This window comes from Panthera pardus, unplaced genomic scaffold (genome assembly GCF_024362965.1).
Source record: "Panthera pardus isolate Hobbes unplaced genomic scaffold, ASM2436296v1 HiC_scaffold_22, whole genome shotgun sequence".
Lineage (NCBI taxonomy): Eukaryota > Metazoa > Chordata > Mammalia > Carnivora > Felidae > Panthera > Panthera pardus.
Window position 1 is genome coordinate 60287945 of NW_026526788.1, and position 19494 is coordinate 60307438.

General features: G+C 56.0%; 2 protein-coding genes across 4 annotated transcripts in view; both read left to right on the forward strand.

The window, feature by feature from the left end:
* The window catches only part of SUFU (SUFU negative regulator of hedgehog signaling), a 123995-nt gene extending 121414 nt beyond the window's left edge, over positions 1 to 2581 (forward strand). For all 3 annotated transcript variants that reach the window (XM_019459267.2, XM_019459271.2, XM_019459268.2), the window contains 2 exons: positions 1149 to 1265; positions 2222 to 2581. In XM_019459267.2, coding sequence (XP_019314812.1) covers positions 1149 to 1256 — 108 coding nt within the window. In that variant the 3' untranslated portion in view covers positions 1257 to 1265; positions 2222 to 2581. The remainder of the gene's footprint in view (positions 1 to 1148; positions 1266 to 2221) is intronic.
* Positions 2582 to 3529: 948 nt separating this feature from the next.
* TRIM8 (tripartite motif containing 8) lies at positions 3530 to 17792 on the forward strand. Its single transcript, XM_019459274.2, has 6 exons — positions 3530 to 4435; positions 14044 to 14139; positions 14493 to 14726; positions 15549 to 15580; positions 15714 to 15829; positions 16182 to 17792. The coding sequence occupies exons 1-6, from the start codon at positions 3866 to 3868 to the stop codon at positions 16787 to 16789; spliced, it is 1656 nt and encodes a 551-aa protein (XP_019314819.1). The 5' UTR covers positions 3530 to 3865; the 3' UTR covers positions 16790 to 17792.
* The last annotated feature ends 1702 nt before the right edge of the window (positions 17793 to 19494 follow it).

The window sequence follows — 19494 nt, forward strand, 5'->3', positions numbered from 1 at the left end:
CCCTTGAGTCTGTCGTCCCAACATTTCCACTAGGATATCTGAGCCAACTCAAATTCAACTTAGAGCTAATTATCTTCAATTCTCTTCTTCTTGGTAAATGACACGACCATCCAGCCTCTTGCTGAAGCCCAAATCCTAACAATCACTTAAAAACATTTTGGGGGTCAGTGCCTGGATGGCTCAGTCAGTTAAGTGACCTCAGTCTTGATTTTGGCTCAGGTCATGATCTCATGGTTCCTGAGTTTGAGCCCCACATGGGGCTCTGCACTGACAGTGTGGAACCTGCTGGAGATTCTCCCTCTTTCTCTGCCCCTCCCCTGCTCACACTCTGTCTCTTTCAAAATAAATAAAAACTTAAAAAAAAAAAAGACAGAAAGTTCGTAAGGATATACTATATACAGTGAAAAGCACATCTCGATCCCATTCTTATCCCATTTCTGTATGGGGAAGGTGGGCAGCACGGACTCACCCCCCCCCCCCATATCTAACCCATATGTAGTCCTGTTGGCACTACTTCCAAAATATATCCCAAATCTGATGCTTCTTATAACTAGCTTCAAGTCTAAACTTCTTACCGTGACCTACGAGGCCCTGTGTGTTCTGGCCGTGACTGTCTTCTCTCTCACCACAAAGCCTCCTTTCTGCCCTGGAACATGCCTAATCTATTGCTTTCCCATTTGTTTCTCCTTCTGACTGAAGCACTCTTTCCTCAGGTTGTCAATGGCCTGATTCCTCCTGAACATTCAGGTCTTGGCTCAGATGTCGCTTTTCCAGAGAGGTCTGTGTGAGCCCCTTAAGCTCTATCACAGAAATTCTTACATATTTAGTATTTTTTGTGTATATATGTATGTATGCATGTATGTATATGTTTTCCAGGGAATCCCCTAAAAAATGCCGGGCACTTAAAGGCTTTTGTTAAATATTTGTTAACTGACCAATGGACCTCCAGCAGACTACTTCTAAGCCTCCGTTCCCTTATTAATAGAAGGGGGATTATAATGCCTATTTTGCTTGGTAGTTTTAAGCGTCAGAAATGTGGGGAAAAGTTAAGGACATCAGGAAACTGCCCCACAGAGAACCTTCGCAGTTCCTTGCTCAGTTCCCTCAGACAGAAGGTGCACACTTATAAACCCTCCTTTTCCTCCCAGGTAAAAACAGCTGTGGGTGAAAAGGCCCAGGAAGAAGAGGTCCCACTACGCAGCGGCACCATCGCCCTTTTAAGAAGCGCGGAACTCTCCTCCCACCCTAGTGTTTAATGTACCGAAGTAAGTGCTAGTCACGTGAGGCTCTGGGGGCTGCCCCGCCTTGAAGAGGCGGAGCCCCAGCTTGGAGACCAATAGCAGGAGCAGCCTCCGGAACAGCCCCAACTCCAGACAGGGAAAAGGGGAGGAGCCCGGAGCCACAGCAGCTGTAACAGCACTTCCGGACAATATGCTCCGCCTTCATCCTCCTCCCCTCTCCGTCGGTCTGGGTCTCCAGTGCCGGGTGGGCAGAACCAGCGGGTGCCGATTAAAGGCGCCGCCGTAGCGATGCCGCTTTCTCCTCGCGTCCCCCTCCCGGTCTCCCCGCCCCCTTCCCGTGTAGCGGGACCGGCCTTGATGTAGGGACACCACCCTCCTCCTGTCTCCGCTGTAGCTCGAGAGTCCGGCTCACTGCAGCCCCCTGCCCGCCCGCATCCCCACCCTGCCGGCCGCACTCTGCTCCGAGCCCATTGTATCCCCTCGCCCCCGGCTGCAGACTCCGAGGCCAGGCCGTGGCGGGAAGATCGGGGACCCCTGTGCGCCCCTCCAGCGGTCCCACGAGCCGGGCCCCTCCCCCGCCCGCCCTCTTTGCAACAGCGAGGTAGCGGCGAGGGCGCCCTTCCCTCGGTGCAGAGGCGGAGGGGGCCAACAGGCGGGCAGCAGGGACTCAACCCCCCCCCATCCCCAGCGGCGCCCCCCCAACGCCCCCTACCCCGGGGAAGGAGAGCCGGAGCCCTAGAGAGCAGAGGCAGGAAAAGAACTGCCCGGCGCGCAGTTCGTTTTTATTATCGAGATTATTATTAAAAGGGGGCGGGGAGCGCAGGATGCGGGGGAGGGGGCTAGAGACGCAGCTATTTTTATTAAACAGATTATTTCTGAAATAATAATAATACGCGCAAGATGGCTGAAGGTGGCCCTGATGAGACTGTTGGGTTTTTTTTTTTTTTTTCCTTTTTTTTTTTTTTTTTTTTTGATCTGAGGATAAAGCTCTGAGGCGACTGCCGCTGCGGAGACCCTGCCCGAAGTGCCCTCCCCTCAGTTTTGAAGCTTCGGGCGGACAAACGGACCCACAGACCGAGCGACTGGCGTGGGCCCGCCCCGGACGCGTCGCCTGGGCAGCAGCCGGGGGCCGCCGGCGCTCGCCTTTCTGCCGACTTCTTCCAATTCTAATCTTTTTTTATTTTTTGGAAAGGACCGCGGTGGGTGGAGCAGAGGTGGAGAGAAATCGGGACTTGGCATTTTCTCCTCTCTCTCTCCTAATTTGAGGGAGGCCACCAGCCCTCCCCTTAAAAAAAAAAATCCCACCGAGAGAGAAGAGAGAGAGAGATAGAGAAAGCCCGCTGCAGGACCCTCGAGCGAGCGCGCCCGGACCCCCGGCCACCGCGGCTGCCGCCAGGAGCCCAAGATGGCTGGGCTCTGAGGGAGGCAGCCTGGCCCGGCTGGCTCGGCCCGGCCCCGGCGCCGCAGGCTGGCTCCGACCGCAGCCCCGAGCCTTCCAGGCCGGAGCAGAGGCCGAGAAGAAAAGAAAGTGGGGGGGAGGGGGGCCGGGGTGGCGAAGGGGGAGGGCCGGGGCGGGGGGGAGGGGAGGGCCGGGAGCCGAGCCTCCTGTTCATTAGCAGTTGAGAAAAATTCCTTTCTAGTTTGATCAATCCTTGTTTTCCTCGGCAGAGCCGAGGCGCCCGCCCAGCGCGGAGACCGAGAGCGGGGTCTTTCTGCGGCGGGGGCGCCGGGCGCCGGGCCTCCGGGAAGCGCAGAAGTCGCGAAGAGGGGGTCAGGCCGGAGCACCGCCGGGGCTTCTCCCTCCCTTTCTGGTTGGCTTTTTTTTTTTTTTTTTTTTTTTCCACTTCTCTCCCTCCCCCTTCCGTTTCTATTTGTGAAGGGAGGAGGAAGGCAGAGGCGGGCTGGTGTCTCTGGCCGAGGACTGGAATTTCATCTGAATGACTGCCCCTGCGCGCACGCAGCGCCCCGGAGTCGGCCCGCCTGCGCCCCGCAGCCCGCACCCGCACCCGGCCGGCCAGCCGGGGGACGCCCGCGCCGCAGCCCGAGAACCGCCAGTTCGCCTCGCCCGCCCGCTCCGGATCTAGCCGCCCTCGGCGCGGCCGCTCCCGCTTCCCCGGCCTCTCGGACCCCGGACGAGGCGAGTGAGGTGCGGCACTGACGACCTGAGAGGGAGCCCCATCGCCGCCGCCGCCGTCGTTGGAGGAAGTGTGCGGCTCCCTGGCTCTGTCCGCCGCGGGGCGCGCCCCAATGTCAGCCGCGAAGCCGGGCGCAGGCCGCGGGCCGCCGCTGGCCTAGCCGCGCGGTCGGGGGGCCGGCCTCTTATATGGAATTTGGACCCCGGCGCTCCCCTCCAGGGCTGGTGCCCGGCCGCGGCCCTGGCGCAGTCCGCCGCCTCCCGCTAGGCGCTCGCGAGGAGGAGGAGACGCAGCCGGCTGCGCGCGCGGCGGGACGACCGAGGCTCCCTCCTCTGGGGGGCAGACGCGCGGAGAGCGCTGGTGACTGAGCGACTGTCGGGGCTTCCTGGGGCCGGAGCTCGGGGCTCGGTGGGCCTGCAGCTGCACCGGACGGCCCCCCAGAGTTGGGCAGTTAAGGAGGCCTGCCCGGGCCCCCTGCCCGCAGCAGCCATGGCGGAGAATTGGAAGAACTGCTTCGAGGAGGAGCTCATCTGCCCCATCTGCCTGCATGTCTTCGTGGAGCCGGTGCAATTGCCGTGCAAACACAACTTCTGTCGGGGCTGCATTGGCGAGGCGTGGGCCAAGGACAGCGGCCTGGTGCGCTGCCCGGAGTGCAACCAGGCCTACAACCAGAAGCCGGGCCTGGAGAAGAACCTGAAGCTCACCAACATCGTGGAGAAGTTCAACGCCCTGCACGTGGAGAAGCCGCCGGCGGCGCTGCACTGCGTGTTTTGCCGCCGCGGCCCCCCGCTGCCCGCGCAGAAGGTCTGCCTGCGCTGCGAGGCGCCCTGCTGCCAGTCCCACGTGCAGACGCACCTGCAGCAGCCCTCCACCGCCCGCGGGCACCTCCTGGTGGAGGCGGACGACGTGCGGGCTTGGAGCTGCCCCCAGCACAACGCCTACCGCCTCTACCACTGCGAGGCCGAGCAGGTGGCCGTGTGCCAGTACTGCTGCTACTACAGCGGTGCGCATCAGGGACACTCGGTGTGCGACGTGGAGATCCGGAGGAATGAGATCCGGGCAAGTACCCTACACACACACACACACACACACACACACACGCACACTCCCCCTACCTCCTCGGGACCACCCTTCCAGACAGGCTAACTCTTGTGACATCAGGCCAGAGGCGCCCTTCCAAACTCTTATACCCTGAAAGTTTGGGGGCAAGGTCCTGGGAAGAAAGGTCTCCCACTACTTGATACATTTCTGCACCTGTGCACATAGAGTCCATCTTTTGAGTCATTTATAGAATTGAGGTGAGGGGTAGAGTTTGGGTGTTGCTTTTCTGTTCTGCGCACGGCTCCCTCCCCCAGCCTTGTTTCTGTGGGCCCTATGGGAAGTCACCAAGGCAGTGACCCAGGTCCTGCTTCTCCAGCTGCTGTTTATGTAATGAGTGTCCTGGTGCCGCTGCTGTGGCTGACATGATCCATGATGCTGGCATACCAATGAGGAAGTAAACAAAAGCAGCCATGTTAGTTTCAAGCCCTATTGGAAACACACTGGGGGCGGGGGGGGTGGGGTGGAGGGGAGCTTCCGGAGGAGAACAGAACTCTGGTATCTATCTGGACAAGGCCTGGACAGCCAGCGGCATCACTGAACAGTCTCAGCCATTCTGATTATTCCCAATTGCCCACTCTTCATTTGTGAGAATCACTGCTCTCTGTGTGCCTGTGTATATTGCATGCGTCTGCATGAACAAACCTTAAAGTATGTGTCTTCATCACTGTGAACCCTTTTCTCCCAGCCCAGCCCTCTATCACAGCCCTCCCACATTTGGGGAGGGGAAGTGGAAGACGGAAAAAGAATCCTGTGGGTTTAAGGTTGAGCTGCCTTGCAATCTGGTTTCAGGCAGCTGGCTCCCCTGGGCTGCCGGCTGGGTGATTACAGAACCGCATCCCCTCCCATTGTATACACCCGGCAGCAGCGGCCAATGTCAAAACCGCCTTCTCCCTCAGGCCTCTGGGCCTGGCTTTGGAGCTGGACTGAGGCAATACTTCCGTCCCCTTCCGTGGAGGGGGGCTCCTCCTAGGTCCCTCCCTGGTCCCCTGGCTTTCAGCATTGAGTCATACCAGAAGGAAGGGGTTGGCCTGAGCCATCTCAGAAGCCCCAGCTTGGAGCCCGGGTGTGATATCATGGGGGTGAGGTTGGGCTTTGGTTGCACTGGGAGCGTTTAATGGGTGGGGGCCCTGGAGGCAGTTGAGGCCAGTGGGGAGCTTGGGTATGAGGAAGCTCTGAGCCTGGACGGTTGTGGATGGGGGCTGTTTCCTGTGGGGGGGAACCAGTCAGAATGAGTCACTGTTTAGCAATTAAAAAACATACACTTACAACTAACAAAAGGCAGGAGAGCCACCGCAAGCTGAGGGCAGGGATAACAAATAAAATTTGCTGTATAATTAGTTTCCAATCGGATGGGCTAACTCTGGGTTTTGTACAGGACAGGACCTATGGTTTCTTAAAGGAAGCATAGGGGATAGAGAGAGGAGCCATTCTCTTCCTTTCCCTGGAGTTGAGAATCAGAGGCCTAGGGAAAGCAGTGAACCCCTAGTGCCCACCTGCAACTCCGGGAGGCAGAGCCCAGACTTTTCTCAGTATGGGGAAGCTGCTGGTATTAATAAAGATGGAAAGACTGGGGGAGGAAGGGAAAAGCGCAAAGGCAGGAGAAAGGAGCGCTGTCCAGTTCTCTGTCCTGGGTTTGGCAGTGGAAAGTGACGGGAAGGGAAAAGACCGAGATGTGGCTGAAAGGAACCAAGGAGGGGGCAGCAGCCAGGATGATGAGTGAATTTGTGCCTGCACCCACGCTTTTGCTCTTAACTGTGTCTGAGTGCTAGGGGTGCTTTTCATTTGGGTGGGGAGAAAACATAATTGTGCCTGATTCGGTAGTAGGAGGGTATCTTTAGATGTGTGTCTATGTTTGCAAGTGCCTCTGAGACTGCTTGCTTTGCCCTTAAATGCACCTGTCTCCCGTCTGTATAATTGGTGGGGGAAGGGGTTGCCCAGGCATGCAGAGTATACTCTGGGGTTCCCACCACCAGGTCCATGATCCTGGCTCGTGGAAGGAACTGGTTGGGAAGGAAGTGCTGAACTTTGTCAGCCCCTGTGAGCATGCCTGTGTGTGTGTGTGTGTGTGTGTGTGTGTGTGTGTGTGTGTGTGTGTTCATTCCTGTTCCTGATGTGGGCAGGCGCACAAGTAGGGGGGTTGCATCAGGGCCAGATGTGCAATTCTGTGCACCCAGCATCTGTGTACCCAGCAACCTGAGTCTTATTCCCCTCCGGGTGCCCCCACCCCAGGCCCTCTGGATTCTCTCTGGTGACTCAGGGCACTGGAGTTGGAAACCCTTCCAACAGGCCAGCACCCCTCAGTCTGAGTTGGACTTACTGAACGTGGAGAAAGGGGCCTCACCCTCAGGAGAGGGGAAGAGCCATAGGGAATCTGAATGGAAGAACCCATCACACTGTCCTTCCTCCAGCCAGGGAGAAGGGCCTTTTCCTGGGCCTCTTTTCCCTTGCCTGAGGGCCTCTGATGCCGTGGATACGGATGAGAGCAACAGAATTCTCCGGGATATAGGAGCAGATACATGGAGACTTGGCACATGCCTTAAAATACGGCTCTGCTTCTTGTGTTTCCTCTTATGTCTTCTGTGGGGTAGGGGTGGGAGGTGCTGCTGAAACGTCCTATCGGTTAGAAATAGGAAACTCTGATCAACCTCTCCTTGGTGGCTCTAGTCACATACTCACAAGCACCCACATGTGCAAAGGCCAGTAGCCTAGAGCAGGAGCCCAGCAGGGAGGCAAGCAGGGCTTCTCTGCAGCCTAGGGCACTAGCAGGGGAGTCAGGCCAACTCTGTTGCCCCACTCTGCCCTTGCAAAGCCATTGTGTAGACCACATTGCCCTGAAGCCTGGAGGCCCATTGGGTTGGCCCCAGAGACCACTCTGTGGGACATGCCCAGACCCCAAATGTGTTCTCCCTTGGGGCTATGAGAGGATAATGGCCCAAAATGGGGCTATCCAGGTGGGCCTGAGTCTGGCAGCCCTAGGTAGTCAAAGCCCCTTCCAGCCCTCAGGTTTAGGGGTTCATCTAAGCAACAGGGAACTGGTGTAAGCCAGGAGTATCCCTATCTCATGACCTCCTTCAACAAGAAAAGAAGACCTAGTTATATGTATGAGGGACTATGCAGGTGTGTGTGTGTGTGTGTGTGTGTGTGTGTGTGTGTGTGTGTGTGTGTTCAGGTCATAGTAGTGCCCCCGTGTCATTCCTAGGCCCCCAGATCAAGACTGGAAATGTTGCCAGAACCCTTTTCCTTAAATGTCTCATAGGTTTAATGTTGAGAGATGTTCCCTGGGGTGGGGTGGGGGGGCAGGGAGAGGATCCCACCGCTCAGGGCCAACTTGGGGTTTGTAGCTGCCAGAGGCGAGGTGGCGCTTTCACTGCCCCCATTGCCCCTGGCTGGAGGGCTTGCACTGGGACCCTGGCGGGGACCCTAGGTCTCCGCCCCATGTGTCCATCTCTGGGTGGGCTGTGGGGGTGGAGGCTGCCCTGGCCCAGCTGACTCAGGCAGCACAGACCCCACTGCTCCCTCCTCCCCAGACCAGACTCCTGACCTCTCAGGTGGGGAGGCAGCTGACCTGTGTAAGGTGAAGGGCAATGTAGCTGTCCCTTCCTTGATCATCCTGAGTCTGCAGGGAAGGTGGGTCTGGCTCAGCCTTCCTCCCTGGGCCCCAGGCAGAGAGGAGTCTGAGGCAGAGGCCCAGCCCCCACCGCCACCGCCACCCCAGGATCCTGCTGACACAGCCAGGCGCCTGTCATGCACGCCCTATTGATTACTCGGCCTCCTGCAGCTCTGGATGGCCGTGCGTCCATGTCTGTCTGCAGGTGTGCGCACACGCGTGTAACCGGAGTGTCTGGTTGTGCATCCCCCATGTGACCGATTTTCTTGTATCTCCTGTGTGTATCTCTGAGAAGGTACAGCGTGAGTGACCGACTTAATTGTGTAGCTGTCCTGCGTGTGGCTGTGGGGTCCAGAAGGCGTGCAAGCGCGCGTCTGTGAGAGACGAGGTTGACTGCACGGCCCGCTTGCTGTATACCTGTGATTGGAAGTTGAGGGTGTATTGCGTGACTGTCAGCACCATGTTGCTAGCATGTGGCTGCCTGCTCGGGCTCTGAGACTTGTGCGACTTTCTCAACTGGTGGGGGTGTTGGGGAGGGGAAGAAAAGATGGAATTCACCTTCGGGCGAGCTTGTTGCCTGTGGCCGGTATCGGAGGCAGAGGTCCAGGTGGCTCCTGCGATGCTGTGTTGGGGGCAGTGTGGGTGGGCCTAGGAAGAAGGTGAGCCCGGCTTGGGCCCCTGCCCTGGACCAAGCAGGCAGGCCTGGCTGGCCTCCTCCCTGCTCTGGGAAAGCCTTCCTTCCCGGCCGGCCTGGTATTCAAACCCAGACAAAGGGGGGCTTTCTCTCTCGCCTCTTTGTTCTGCTGCCCCAGAGCGCTGCTCTCTGCATGGCAAAAGCTAATTCCACTCTGCAGCTGGGAAACCTTCTCTAGGGTCTGCCGGGGCTTGTTTCAGAGAGCCTGCTTCTCTCCTTGCCTTGGCTTCTGCCCTCCAGCCTCTTCCCTCTGCGTCTGTGGTTGCCTCTGCCTGGGGGTCCGCATGGTAGCCCAAGGTAAGGGCCGAGGCCTGGAAACTGCCCTGTGACAAGGGGAGAATGCTGTGGCCCAGGGAAAGAGGAGGCCAGCATGCTCCTGGGACGAGGCCTATAGTGAGAGTGGGGGGCAGGTTTGGAAGCTGGGGAGGGGGTCAGGATGGGGTAGCTCTGAGCAGGGGCTGCAGCCAGAGCTAGAGCTGAAATGGCAGCTCTCTGGGCAGGGGTGTGAGCAGAGAGAGGTGCTCAGCAGCCCAGCCCCCTCTTCTTGCCCCCCATGACTTTCCCCACCACCACCACCACAGGGGCTGCTGGATCCAGCACTGGCCCTGTCTGAAAATCTCAGACAGGGGTTGCCTCTGGCCCAACCCCTGGGGCCCTGTTCCCTCCTGACCTTGCTTCTCTTCAAGGTTGACTTGAGGGTTTTAGTATTATTATTTATTAACTTTTATGCAGCCCAGAGTCCCCATGGCCTACCCGTCTGCCCAGTCCAGTCTGGCATCAACAATGCCAGCTGGGCCTGACCAGTCAGACTCCAGAGGGATGTGAGGCTTTCCTGGGGCAGGAATGTAAGGAGCTAGGAGTGCCCCTCTCTCAGAGGGAGCAGCTCCGGGCGGAGTCTAGAACATTGGGCGACAGGTAGGAGGATCAGGATGTCCTGGGGCCTGTTCTTCATACCTGTCATGTATGATGGAATGGGAATGGAGTGCCCCCATGTCTTCTTGATGTTTTTGCCCTCACGGGACCAGGAGGAGACCACAAAAGGCCTTACTTAGGTTCTAAGGGACAAGCGCCTCTGAGTGGAGTTGGGCCTCATATCGCCCCTCCTCCTTCCTGCTGGAGGCCTGGTCCCTCCAGCGCTGCTAGTCTAGACCAGGGTTCCCCACTCCGCTGTGCTCCTGTACTGCACTCTTGAGGTGTGCCACAGTCCAGGTGACTCACTGAGCGCTGGGAGGGGTTTGTAAAGAGCCCCCATATCCTTACCCCCTGCACTGAGAGCCCTTGCTCTGAATCAAGCAGGAAAATCTAGTCCTATCTCTCAGCTTTGGGTTTTTCCCAGATGGGAAATGGGGCCTCAGCTCTCAGCGATTCCTCGGACATTGGGATGGAAAGAGGCTGCTGGTAGCGGGAAGGGGTATAGGCCTTGCTTCCTCTGCCCCTGTCTTCCAGCTTCTCAGCAGCCTGATTCAGTCATTTGGTGGAATTGAGGTGAGGGGTAATGAAGAGGCAACAAGTGAATATTCCTGTCCCTTCCCCCAGTTTCCCGGTGCCTGAGGTAATAGTGATTCCTCCCAACCCTCTGGCTCCCTCAGGTTTTGTCTGTGGCAGGATTAAGATCATCTGGCCCCAAGAGAGGGCCATCCCTGCAAGGGTGAACTGGCCAGCCTGGGTCCCTGGGCCCTCCTCCCAGCCCTCTGTGATGACTGGCAACTCTTGGCCAGTTTCCTTCCCATTCCTACCCCCTCCCCTACCTACCCCTGCAGCAGAGACAGGAGCTCCATGTCCTCTGAGATGGGGGAGGGGGAGTGAAACCCAGCCACTTGCTAGAGAGTGTGGCCCCTGCCTTTGCTAGGCCTAGATTGGGCTCCCACCCCAGAGGGCTCTGGGCAGGCAATGTCCCAGAGTAGAAGTACTGCCAGGAAAGGCTCTGAGAAAGGTCTGGAAGAAGGCCGGGGCTGAGCTCCACCCCTAGAACTGGACAGGAGGTGCCTCCTTTGGCTTTTCCCTGAGGAGTCAGCCATGAGTTCCTTGAAGGGTTCCAGAGGGGCGGGAGAGGGGCCTCCCACTGCTCCAAAGGATGGGAGTGGAACAGCCCCCATTCCAGTCCTCTGAGGGAAATTGGGCTGGGAAGCTAACCTTGGTGCTGCCTCCTTCCTGTCTCTCATCTGGGACTTAGCCCCAGGTGTGCCCCTAATCTGATACTGATGGGTTTGGTCATGAGAATTAGCTAGGTGGGGAGACCATAGTGCGCAGATGTATGGGATGGAGTCAGGGGTGGGGGGCTTTCCAATATCCTGAGCATTGGGAAGGCAGGAATGGCCCGCTGTCTGAGACACATCTGCAGAGAGGGGCCCTGTCCTCTCAGTGTGGGTACAAGGCATCCAGAAGGCAAAAATTTGAGGGCCAGTTGTTACAAGGGAGGTAAAAAGCCCTACTGTTCCTGAAGGGGTGTCCTGGCCACCTTGCCTTTATGGCAGGCCTCCCTTAAGTGTCTGGGCCTTCAGGAGGCCCAGTCTTCACCTGTAGGGGGCCGGATGCAAGTATACGTGTAGCTCTGTGCGGCACTGTGCATGAGGTGGTGCCAGGGCCCAAGTGGCGATGCGTGCTTGTGTGTGTTCTGGGCACTTCTACCAGGGGCTGCTACCCTCTTGCTCTAGCTGTGGGCAGTCTCACTGGCAGGGAGGACGCGTGACTGCCTCTTTCCTCCCCTGCCACTCAGCTGTGTCTCCTTACAGGCTCTGACTCTCAGGCTGGCAGCGACCCTTGTGCATGTTGGGCTGGTGTGGGGACCTGCTGGAAGGGCAAAGTGCCCGGGACAGGGCAAGGTCTCCTGGGGCTGGTTCTTACAGGTCCTGTCCTAGGTCATTGGTCAAGTTGATGGGGCAGACAGTATCCCAGGCTTCTCCAGCTTAGAATCCGGCTTCATACTCCCCACCTCCTCCTGTCCCCGGGTTTTTGTTTCTGGGGCAGCCAGCAACTCGCAGCGAGGTTGCTGAACTCTCTTGCCGGCCTTGGTTTCCCCAAATGTAAAATGGGTCAGAAGAGTGAGGAAGGGATTAGTGGTTGTCTCTGGGGAGCCAGCTGGGTGTGGGTGGGAATGGGGGTTTTAGGTCAAACTTGAGGGTCACTCTGAGGCCCCCGCAGAGGAAGAAAAAGAACGATTCCTTGTTGAGTGGACACTTACTGTGAGCTAGGTTCTCTGTAACCTGCTTTGCAAACCTTATTTTTGTGGGCAAAACCGTGCCTTTATTCAGTCAACATGCTATGCAACTGTCGAGTGCTGGGGTCTCTGTGTCGCCTGGCTGAGAAGGGAGGTAGAAAAAGACCGCAGCAAACCCTATTTTCAGCAGGCTCAGAGCTTTGCAGGGAAATCAGACCAACTTGGAGAGGCAGGCTACAGAATAATGTCCTGGGGTGCCTGGGTGGCTCAGTTCGTTGAGCATCAGACTCTGGATTTTGGCTCAGGTCATGATCCTAGGGTTGTGGATCAAGCCCCGCGTCAGGCTCTGTACTATGTGTGGAGCCTGTGTAAGATTCTCTCTCCCTCGGCCCCTCTCCCCCACTCGTACTCTCCCTCTCGCTAAAATAAAATGAATAAATAAGTAAATGATTTTTAAAAATGAATAGTGCTGTCCTATAGGTCTTTCTGTGATGATGGTAATGTTTTGTATTTGTGGTGTCCAGAACATTAGCCATTGGTGACATATAGTTATTGAGCACTCAAACTGAGGCTGGTACAACTAAAACTGATGTTTAATTTATTTTAATTTATTTAAATTTAAATAGCCGCATGTGACTAGCTGCTACCATACTGGACAGTACAGCTGCGAGGGAAGGCACGCTGTGACAGCCCCACTGCATGGCAAGGACAGGGAGTGACCTGTGCAAACTTCGAACAGGGGCCATGGAAAGTTTCCTAGGGAGTGGGCCTTAAGTTGGGCCTTGAAGGACGGACAGAGGGAGGAAGGGGGCACTGGTGGGCTGTAGAAAAATGTCAGCAGAGGGGCGCCTGGGTGGCTCAGTCGGTTAAGCGTTCGACTTCGGCTCAGGTCATGATCTCGCGGTCCGTGGATTCGAGCCCCGCATCGGGCTCTGTGCTGACAGCTCAGAGCCTGGAGCCCGTTTCAGATTCTGTGTCTCCCTGTTTCTCTGACCCTCCCCTGTTCATGCTCTCTCTCTGTCTCAAAAATAAATTAAAATGTTAAAAAAAGAAAAAAGAAAAACGTCAGCAGAGTGCAGGGAGTTCAAGTGTGCACAGAGCATTGGAGACAGGATACCAGCCCACCTGGCTGGGGGGCGGGGGGTGGTGTCAAGTTGTAAGAGAGCCGTCATTGCCAAAATATTGGAAGGAGGGAGTCATTGAGGTTCTTGAGCAGGAAGAGACCGTGTTCGAAGAAGCATGTCTGGTAAGGGAGGATGACAGGATGGATGGAACAGGCAGGATGGACAGGGCCGGGAAGGGAGGATTGTGGAGACAGGAGATCAAGGGCTGAGAATAACAGCTTCATCCAGCACCTTCCAGTAGACTGGCCTCAGGTTCTTAAGCAAGCCACAGAGTCTCCCTTCCACTTGGGTCCAAATGAGAGGCTGAGGCTCTCATTTGGAGGCTCATTTGAGGCTTTAGCAAGGACTTCAGAGGCCTAACCCTCAGCGTCAAGAACAAAGCTGCCCTTGATGCCCTTAAGTGCAAGTAAGGCAAGTGTAGGGTGATATCTCTGGACTAGGCCAGCGGGCCTGGATGACCTCGGAAGGTTGTTTGTCCCTCTGCAACCTAGGGTACTCATCTCTAAGATGGGGCTCCCCAGAGAAGCGGCATGACTTGTACATGCTGAATCACCTAGGTTTGTGTCCTAGCTGTGTGACTTTGGACAGATTGCTTAATCTCTCTGGTTTCCTCTTCTCCGAAATGAAGATAATAGTAGTGCTTAACTCACAGCATTACTGGGATGATTAGATAAGTCTGTATAGGAAAAGCACTCAGAACGGGCTGGCTGGACCCTGCCCTCAGAAAGCTCATGGTTTAGATACGTGTGGGAAGCTATTCCAGGCTTTCAGTTCTTGGGAACAGGCTTCCCAGACAGCTGTCACCAGGCCCCTGGGATTGCATGGGGGACCAGAAAGGGTTGGATGGCAGAAATTTAGGTCATCTGAGTCCAAGAATCTATAGGATGAGTCTGTTCTGTAGCAGGAAGGATGGTGCTCACCCATCCTTGGTAAGGGATAGAGCCGCAGTCCCCTCTGACACCCCTTCCCCACCTGTCCCTGCAGAAGATGCTGATGAAGCAGCAGGACCGTCTGGAGGAGCGAGAGCAGGACATTGAGGACCAGCTGTACAAACTCGAGTCCGACAAGCGCCTAGTGGAGGTAGCTAAGCCCAAGCCCGTGGTATGGGGTGGGCCGGCTTGGGTGCAGGGCCTTGGGCTGGCTCCCTGCTGGGGCTAGGATCTGTTGTGTGGTCCACGCTGTGCCAGAATCCCTTGGTCAGTTATTCAATGAACTGTCGATTGCTGAGCCCCCACTGACGTCAGGGGTAGCCAGCCCAGAGCCCTGTGCTACCAGCAGGGAAATTAGCAGGTTCAGACCTCGCCGTGGGGAGCCGTGGGCAGCCTGGGGATTCGGGGTCCCAGACTCCACCGCCCAGGACGCGAGACAGGCAGAAGCGCAGCCCGAGGTCCCTGGCGCTCACTGCCCGCCCGCTCCCGCCCCCGCGCCCGCAGGAGAAGGTGAGCCAGCTGAAGGAAGAGGTGCGGCTGCAGTATGAAAAGCTACACCAGCTGCTGGACGAGGACCTGCGGCAGACGGTGGAGGTCCTGGACAAGGCCCAGGCCAAGTTCTGCAGCGAGAACGCAGCGCAGGCGCTGCACCTCGGGGAGCGCATGCAGGAGGCCAAGAAGCTGCTGGGCTCCCTGCAGCTGCTCTTCGACAAGACAGAAGACGTCAGCTTCATGAAGGTGGGCTGGGACCGGGACCAGCCGGTGGGATCCGGGTCATTCCTCAGCCGGAGTCTGGCATTCTTTGCTCCCAACCAGTTTCCCCCACCAGTATGCTCCCAGGGCTCTGGAGCCAGCCTGCATGGACTCAGAACCCTCCTCCTCTGCCCTTTCTAGCTTCGTGAGCTTGGGGGCGAGTCATATATGTTCCCTATGCCTAAATTCCCTCACCTATAAAATGGGGTTGATGATACAGATCTATAATCCTTTATCCACAATTCCAAATTTTAAAGATCTCTGAAAACTAATAGGAAAAATTCTGACAACTCATTTAACAGAAAAAAAAAATTGACCTGAGCTCATGTTGGCAATTAATGGTCTTTATTTATCTTGCTTGACACAAGTATTCAAACATTTTGCTGCAGAAACATTGATGTATTGGATGATGGTGTCCTACTGGGGATAATACGTAACGTATAGAACAGGCACCATATTTTCCCTCCTACAATCCAACAGTTTCCAAATTCCAAAACACATCTGGCCCCATGAATTTCAGATAAAAGACTGAGTGCCTGTAACACCTTGCTACCGTAGTTGTGTAGATAAAATGATGGATGTATAGAAAGCACTTAACCGTGTTTGTCACGTAGTAAGTGCTCAATAAACGTTAGCTATTCTTAACTTCTAGAAATGGAGGACTGCCCACCCCCCCCCCCCCCCATCGGCCCTTACCATACTTTGGGGGAATCAGACAATCAGCCCTGCCTGGGGGGAGGGAGCATGGGGCAGCTCTGCTTTCTCATGTTGCCTTACCCACTGACTAACCCTTTTCTCTCCCCCTAGAACACCAAGTCTGTGAAAATCCTAATGGACAGGTGAGCAGATGGCCACCAGCCCCCAGGGGAACACATCTGGGGGAGGGCAGGGAGGGCCAGGCCCACGGGGGGAGGTAGGGCAGGCTCACCGGTGATACCTCCTCACAGCAGATGCCCCGTCCACTGCCCCCAGGACCCAGACCTGCACGGGCAGCAGCCTTTCTCCCCCTAAGATCGGCCACCTGAACTCCAAGCTCTTCCTGAATGAGGTGGCCAAGAAGGAGAAGCAGCTGCGCAAGATGCTAGAAGGTGAGGGTGGTATCCTCAATGGAAAGGAGAGAACCCCTTGGGCAGGGGTAAATGCCAGAGCCTTCTCTCTGAGAGGCAGCATGGCCTAGTCAGATAGTCTTTTCTTCATATCCTGGCTTTGCCCCTTCTAGCTATTGGACCTTGGGAAAAGCCACATGCCTTCCCTAAACTTCAGTTCCTTCAGCCGTAAAATGGGAATAATAATAGTATCTACCTGCTAATGGAGTAGTCAGCATTGACCAAGATGGTGCATGATGTAACGAGCTTGGTCCTATAGACAGAAAGTGGGGAAAGGAAACCTGGGTTGCTTGGGATGGGAGCTTTGGCGACTTTTGCCCCAAACTCTCCACAGGCCCCTTCAGCACACCGGTGCCCTTCCTGCAGAGCGTCCCCCTGTACCCCTGTGGCGTGAGCAGCTCTGGGGCGGAAAAGCGCAAGCACTCAACGGCCTTCCCTGAGGCCAGTTTCCTAGAGACGTCGTCAGGCCCTGTGGGCAGCCAATATGGGGCAGCAGGCACAGCCAGCGGCGAGGGCCAGTCAGGGCAGCCCCTGGGGCCCTGCAGCTCCACGCAGCACTTGGTGGCCCTGCCGGGCGGCGCCCAACCAGTGCACTCAAGTCCTGTGTTCCCCCCATCACAGTATCCCAATGGCTCTGCCACCCAGCAGCCCATGCTCCCCCAGTATGGCGGCCGCAAGATTCTCGTCTGTTCTGTGGACAACTGTTACTGTTCTTCCGTGGCCAACCATGGTGGCCACCAGCCCTACCCCCGCTCCGGCCACTTTCCCTGGACAGTGCCCTCACAGGAGTACTCACACCCGCTCCCGCCCACACCCTCCGTCCCCCAGTCCCTTCCTGGCCTGGCGGTCAGAGACTGGCTCGACGCCTCCCAGCAGCCTGGCCACCAGGATTTCTACAGGGTGTATGGGCAGCCGTCCACCAAACACTACGTGACGAGCTAACGCCACGCAGGCAGTGGGGAGCTGGGGAATCTTCCCCCCTAGCCCCCAGTGGCTCGGGAATTATGCATCCAGAGACCTGCCCTTCTACCTTCCTGTCTTCCCTCCCTTCCTCCTTCATCCCCCCCCCCCCCCCCCCACCAAGTCTTTTCCTTTTGGATTTTGTTTTGTTTTGGGCTTTGTTTTTGATTTTTTTTTTTTTTTTTTTTTTTTAATGAATCTCCTGGACGCGGAGGTGACAGTGAGAGCTGGCCTGGGCTGGGCTGCAGGTAGCCCTGGAGTTGGGAAAGCATCTACTTCAAGGCATTGAGCTCTCTCTCTCTCTGTCTCTCCTTTTTTCTTCTACTCCTTCCCCTTCCCACCCCCTTGGCTGGTAGGAGCCTCAGCTTCCCCTAAAGCCTTGGGGGATCCCACTCTCCTCACCCAGCCCGGGGAGGATGGACCAGTGCCCACTGGCCTGTTGCTCGTCTTGTTTTTCTTTTGGGCAGTTTGATCACTGACTGAGTAAGGAATGACCTGTAGATTGTGGGGCTTTTTTTTTTTTTTTTTTTTTAATTTTTTTAAAACCAAGAATGATTTCTCCTGCTTCCTTCTTCTCAACATCCTCCCAGATGGAGTTCAAAGGCCACTTCTCAAGCAGCTTTTGGCACCTTCAGCCTCAGAGTGGAATCTTAAAGACAGGAACCCCATGTCCAGGAAAGGGGAAAAGGAACTTTGCCAATGATAGTGACCACAGCAAAAGCAAATAATAATAATATTAATAATAATAAAGAGAAATAAAAGAAATAATAAAATAAAAAAACCATAGCACAGCCCTTGTTGAGGTCAGTGGGGGAGGAGGGGCTGCCCCGAGTTGGGTCCTTGCCTGGATTTTGACACAGCAACTTCCTGTAGTGAGCACTTTGTATGAATCGTGGACTTCCTGTTCTCAAGACGCAGGTATTTATTCTGTAATCTATCTAGAGCACACACCGAAATCCAACCTTCTAATAAACATAATGGCGCAGTCCCGCTCCCTGCCTCGCCTCTTACCCCGCCCACTCCCCCAGGCCTGGAGTTTTTAGGTGTTGGTCCAAGAAAGGGCACTGAGGGAAGGAAGCCCCTGCCTTCCTTGCCTTGATTCTGTGCTCGGCCTAGTCTGTTCCAGGCCTGTGAATGTCAATTTGTCAGGCACTACGTCCACTCTCAGCCTTGGGTTCATTTGACAAATATTTGCTGAGTGAGGGCCTCCCAGGCCCAGCCCCCTGCTGCATAGGCCCTGGCATCTCTTTGAGGTTCTGCCAGCATGTTCTTAGCTAGAACAGACAAAGAAAGAAATACCTCTCTGAGTCTTGCAAAATTACCTCCTTCAGTCCACAAATATTTATTGAGCACATGCTAAGTGCCAGGCACTGTGTGGGGCCATGGGCATAAACAGAGCAGACCCTCTTTTGGGGATTTAGTTGAACTAGGCCTTGGCCACCACTGGGGGAGTCACTCAACTCCATGCTTCGTTTGGGTCTAGGCCCCTGCCCCCGCGCATAGAAGAAGAGCAGACAGGAAAATACTTGGCTCTGAGACACGTGGAGGTAGGTGAAGACGTTCTACCCCCATCCCCCTTGGCAGAACTGCTCAAACTCGACCATGTCTTGGGAGCTTGTTAAAAGGGCTGATTCCTGGGGCCTGCTTAGACTCCGTGGGACTCAAGGGCCCAGGAATCTGCGTTTTAGTTCCCCAGTTAAAAGTGCTGCGATGAAGGACTTGCTAGGGTCTTGCTTGTTATAGAGACCCCTGGGTGGAAGGAGGGGCTGGAGCACTCCAAGGCACTCCTCTGTTGGGGCCAGGAAGTGAACTTTAAAAAGGATCTCTGGTTTGTTACCTAACACTCTGCTTGGATCTTATGTCATAAAGCAGCCTGTGCCCTTGCATACTAGAAGGAGGGGCAACCTTTGCTGGTGCCTAGTTCTCTCCCCTTGTCTGGGTAGTCAGGGCCTGAATGCCTCCTACCCCCAAAAGCCATGAGTGAGTCCTGTGCCAGGGGTCCAAGCCACACCCAGCCCTAGTTAGTCCCCTTCTCATACAAGTAACGACCTAGGGTGGAAGGCATGGTCAAGCTATGTTCCCCTGGCCAGCTGGGTTGGCCAACCAAACCAGAGTCTTAGTCCTGTTAAGTAGAAGCCGTCTTCCCGTCCTGTGGGAATAGAAAACGATTCAGTGTGGGGTGGGTGGACCCTTCCTTCATTGCTTCCCCTTCCTCACTTTGGCAGGGAGCCAGAGCCAGGACAGGATGACAACAGCTGGCCTGCCCCCTTCTCTTCCCCTGCACCTGTTTGGGGCTACAGCGAGAGGGCAGATGGTTGGAGCACAGGGCCCCTGCAGCCCAGGGGTGGAAGGATGCCTGGGGGCAGGTGCTGGTGGCCAGATAGACATTTAACTCCACTCACATCTGCTCCTGTCTCACTCTCCCTTTCTATAGTTGTCAGGGACCCTAGGACGCCCTCTGTGCCAAGGGTTAGGAGCCAAGGCAGAAAGCTGCCCAATTTCTTTCCCACTTGGCCTAGTTTCGTTTTAGCTGTTGGGAGGGGTCCTTCCTCTCTCCAGATACTTGGGTCAGACTGGGATATGGAGGGAAACTCTGGTGGGGGTGGGACGGCTTGAGCCCCACCAGGTCCCACCCCCCAACAATTACACACTTAAGCACACAGGCTGCAGGCAAAGCAGCCAGCTGC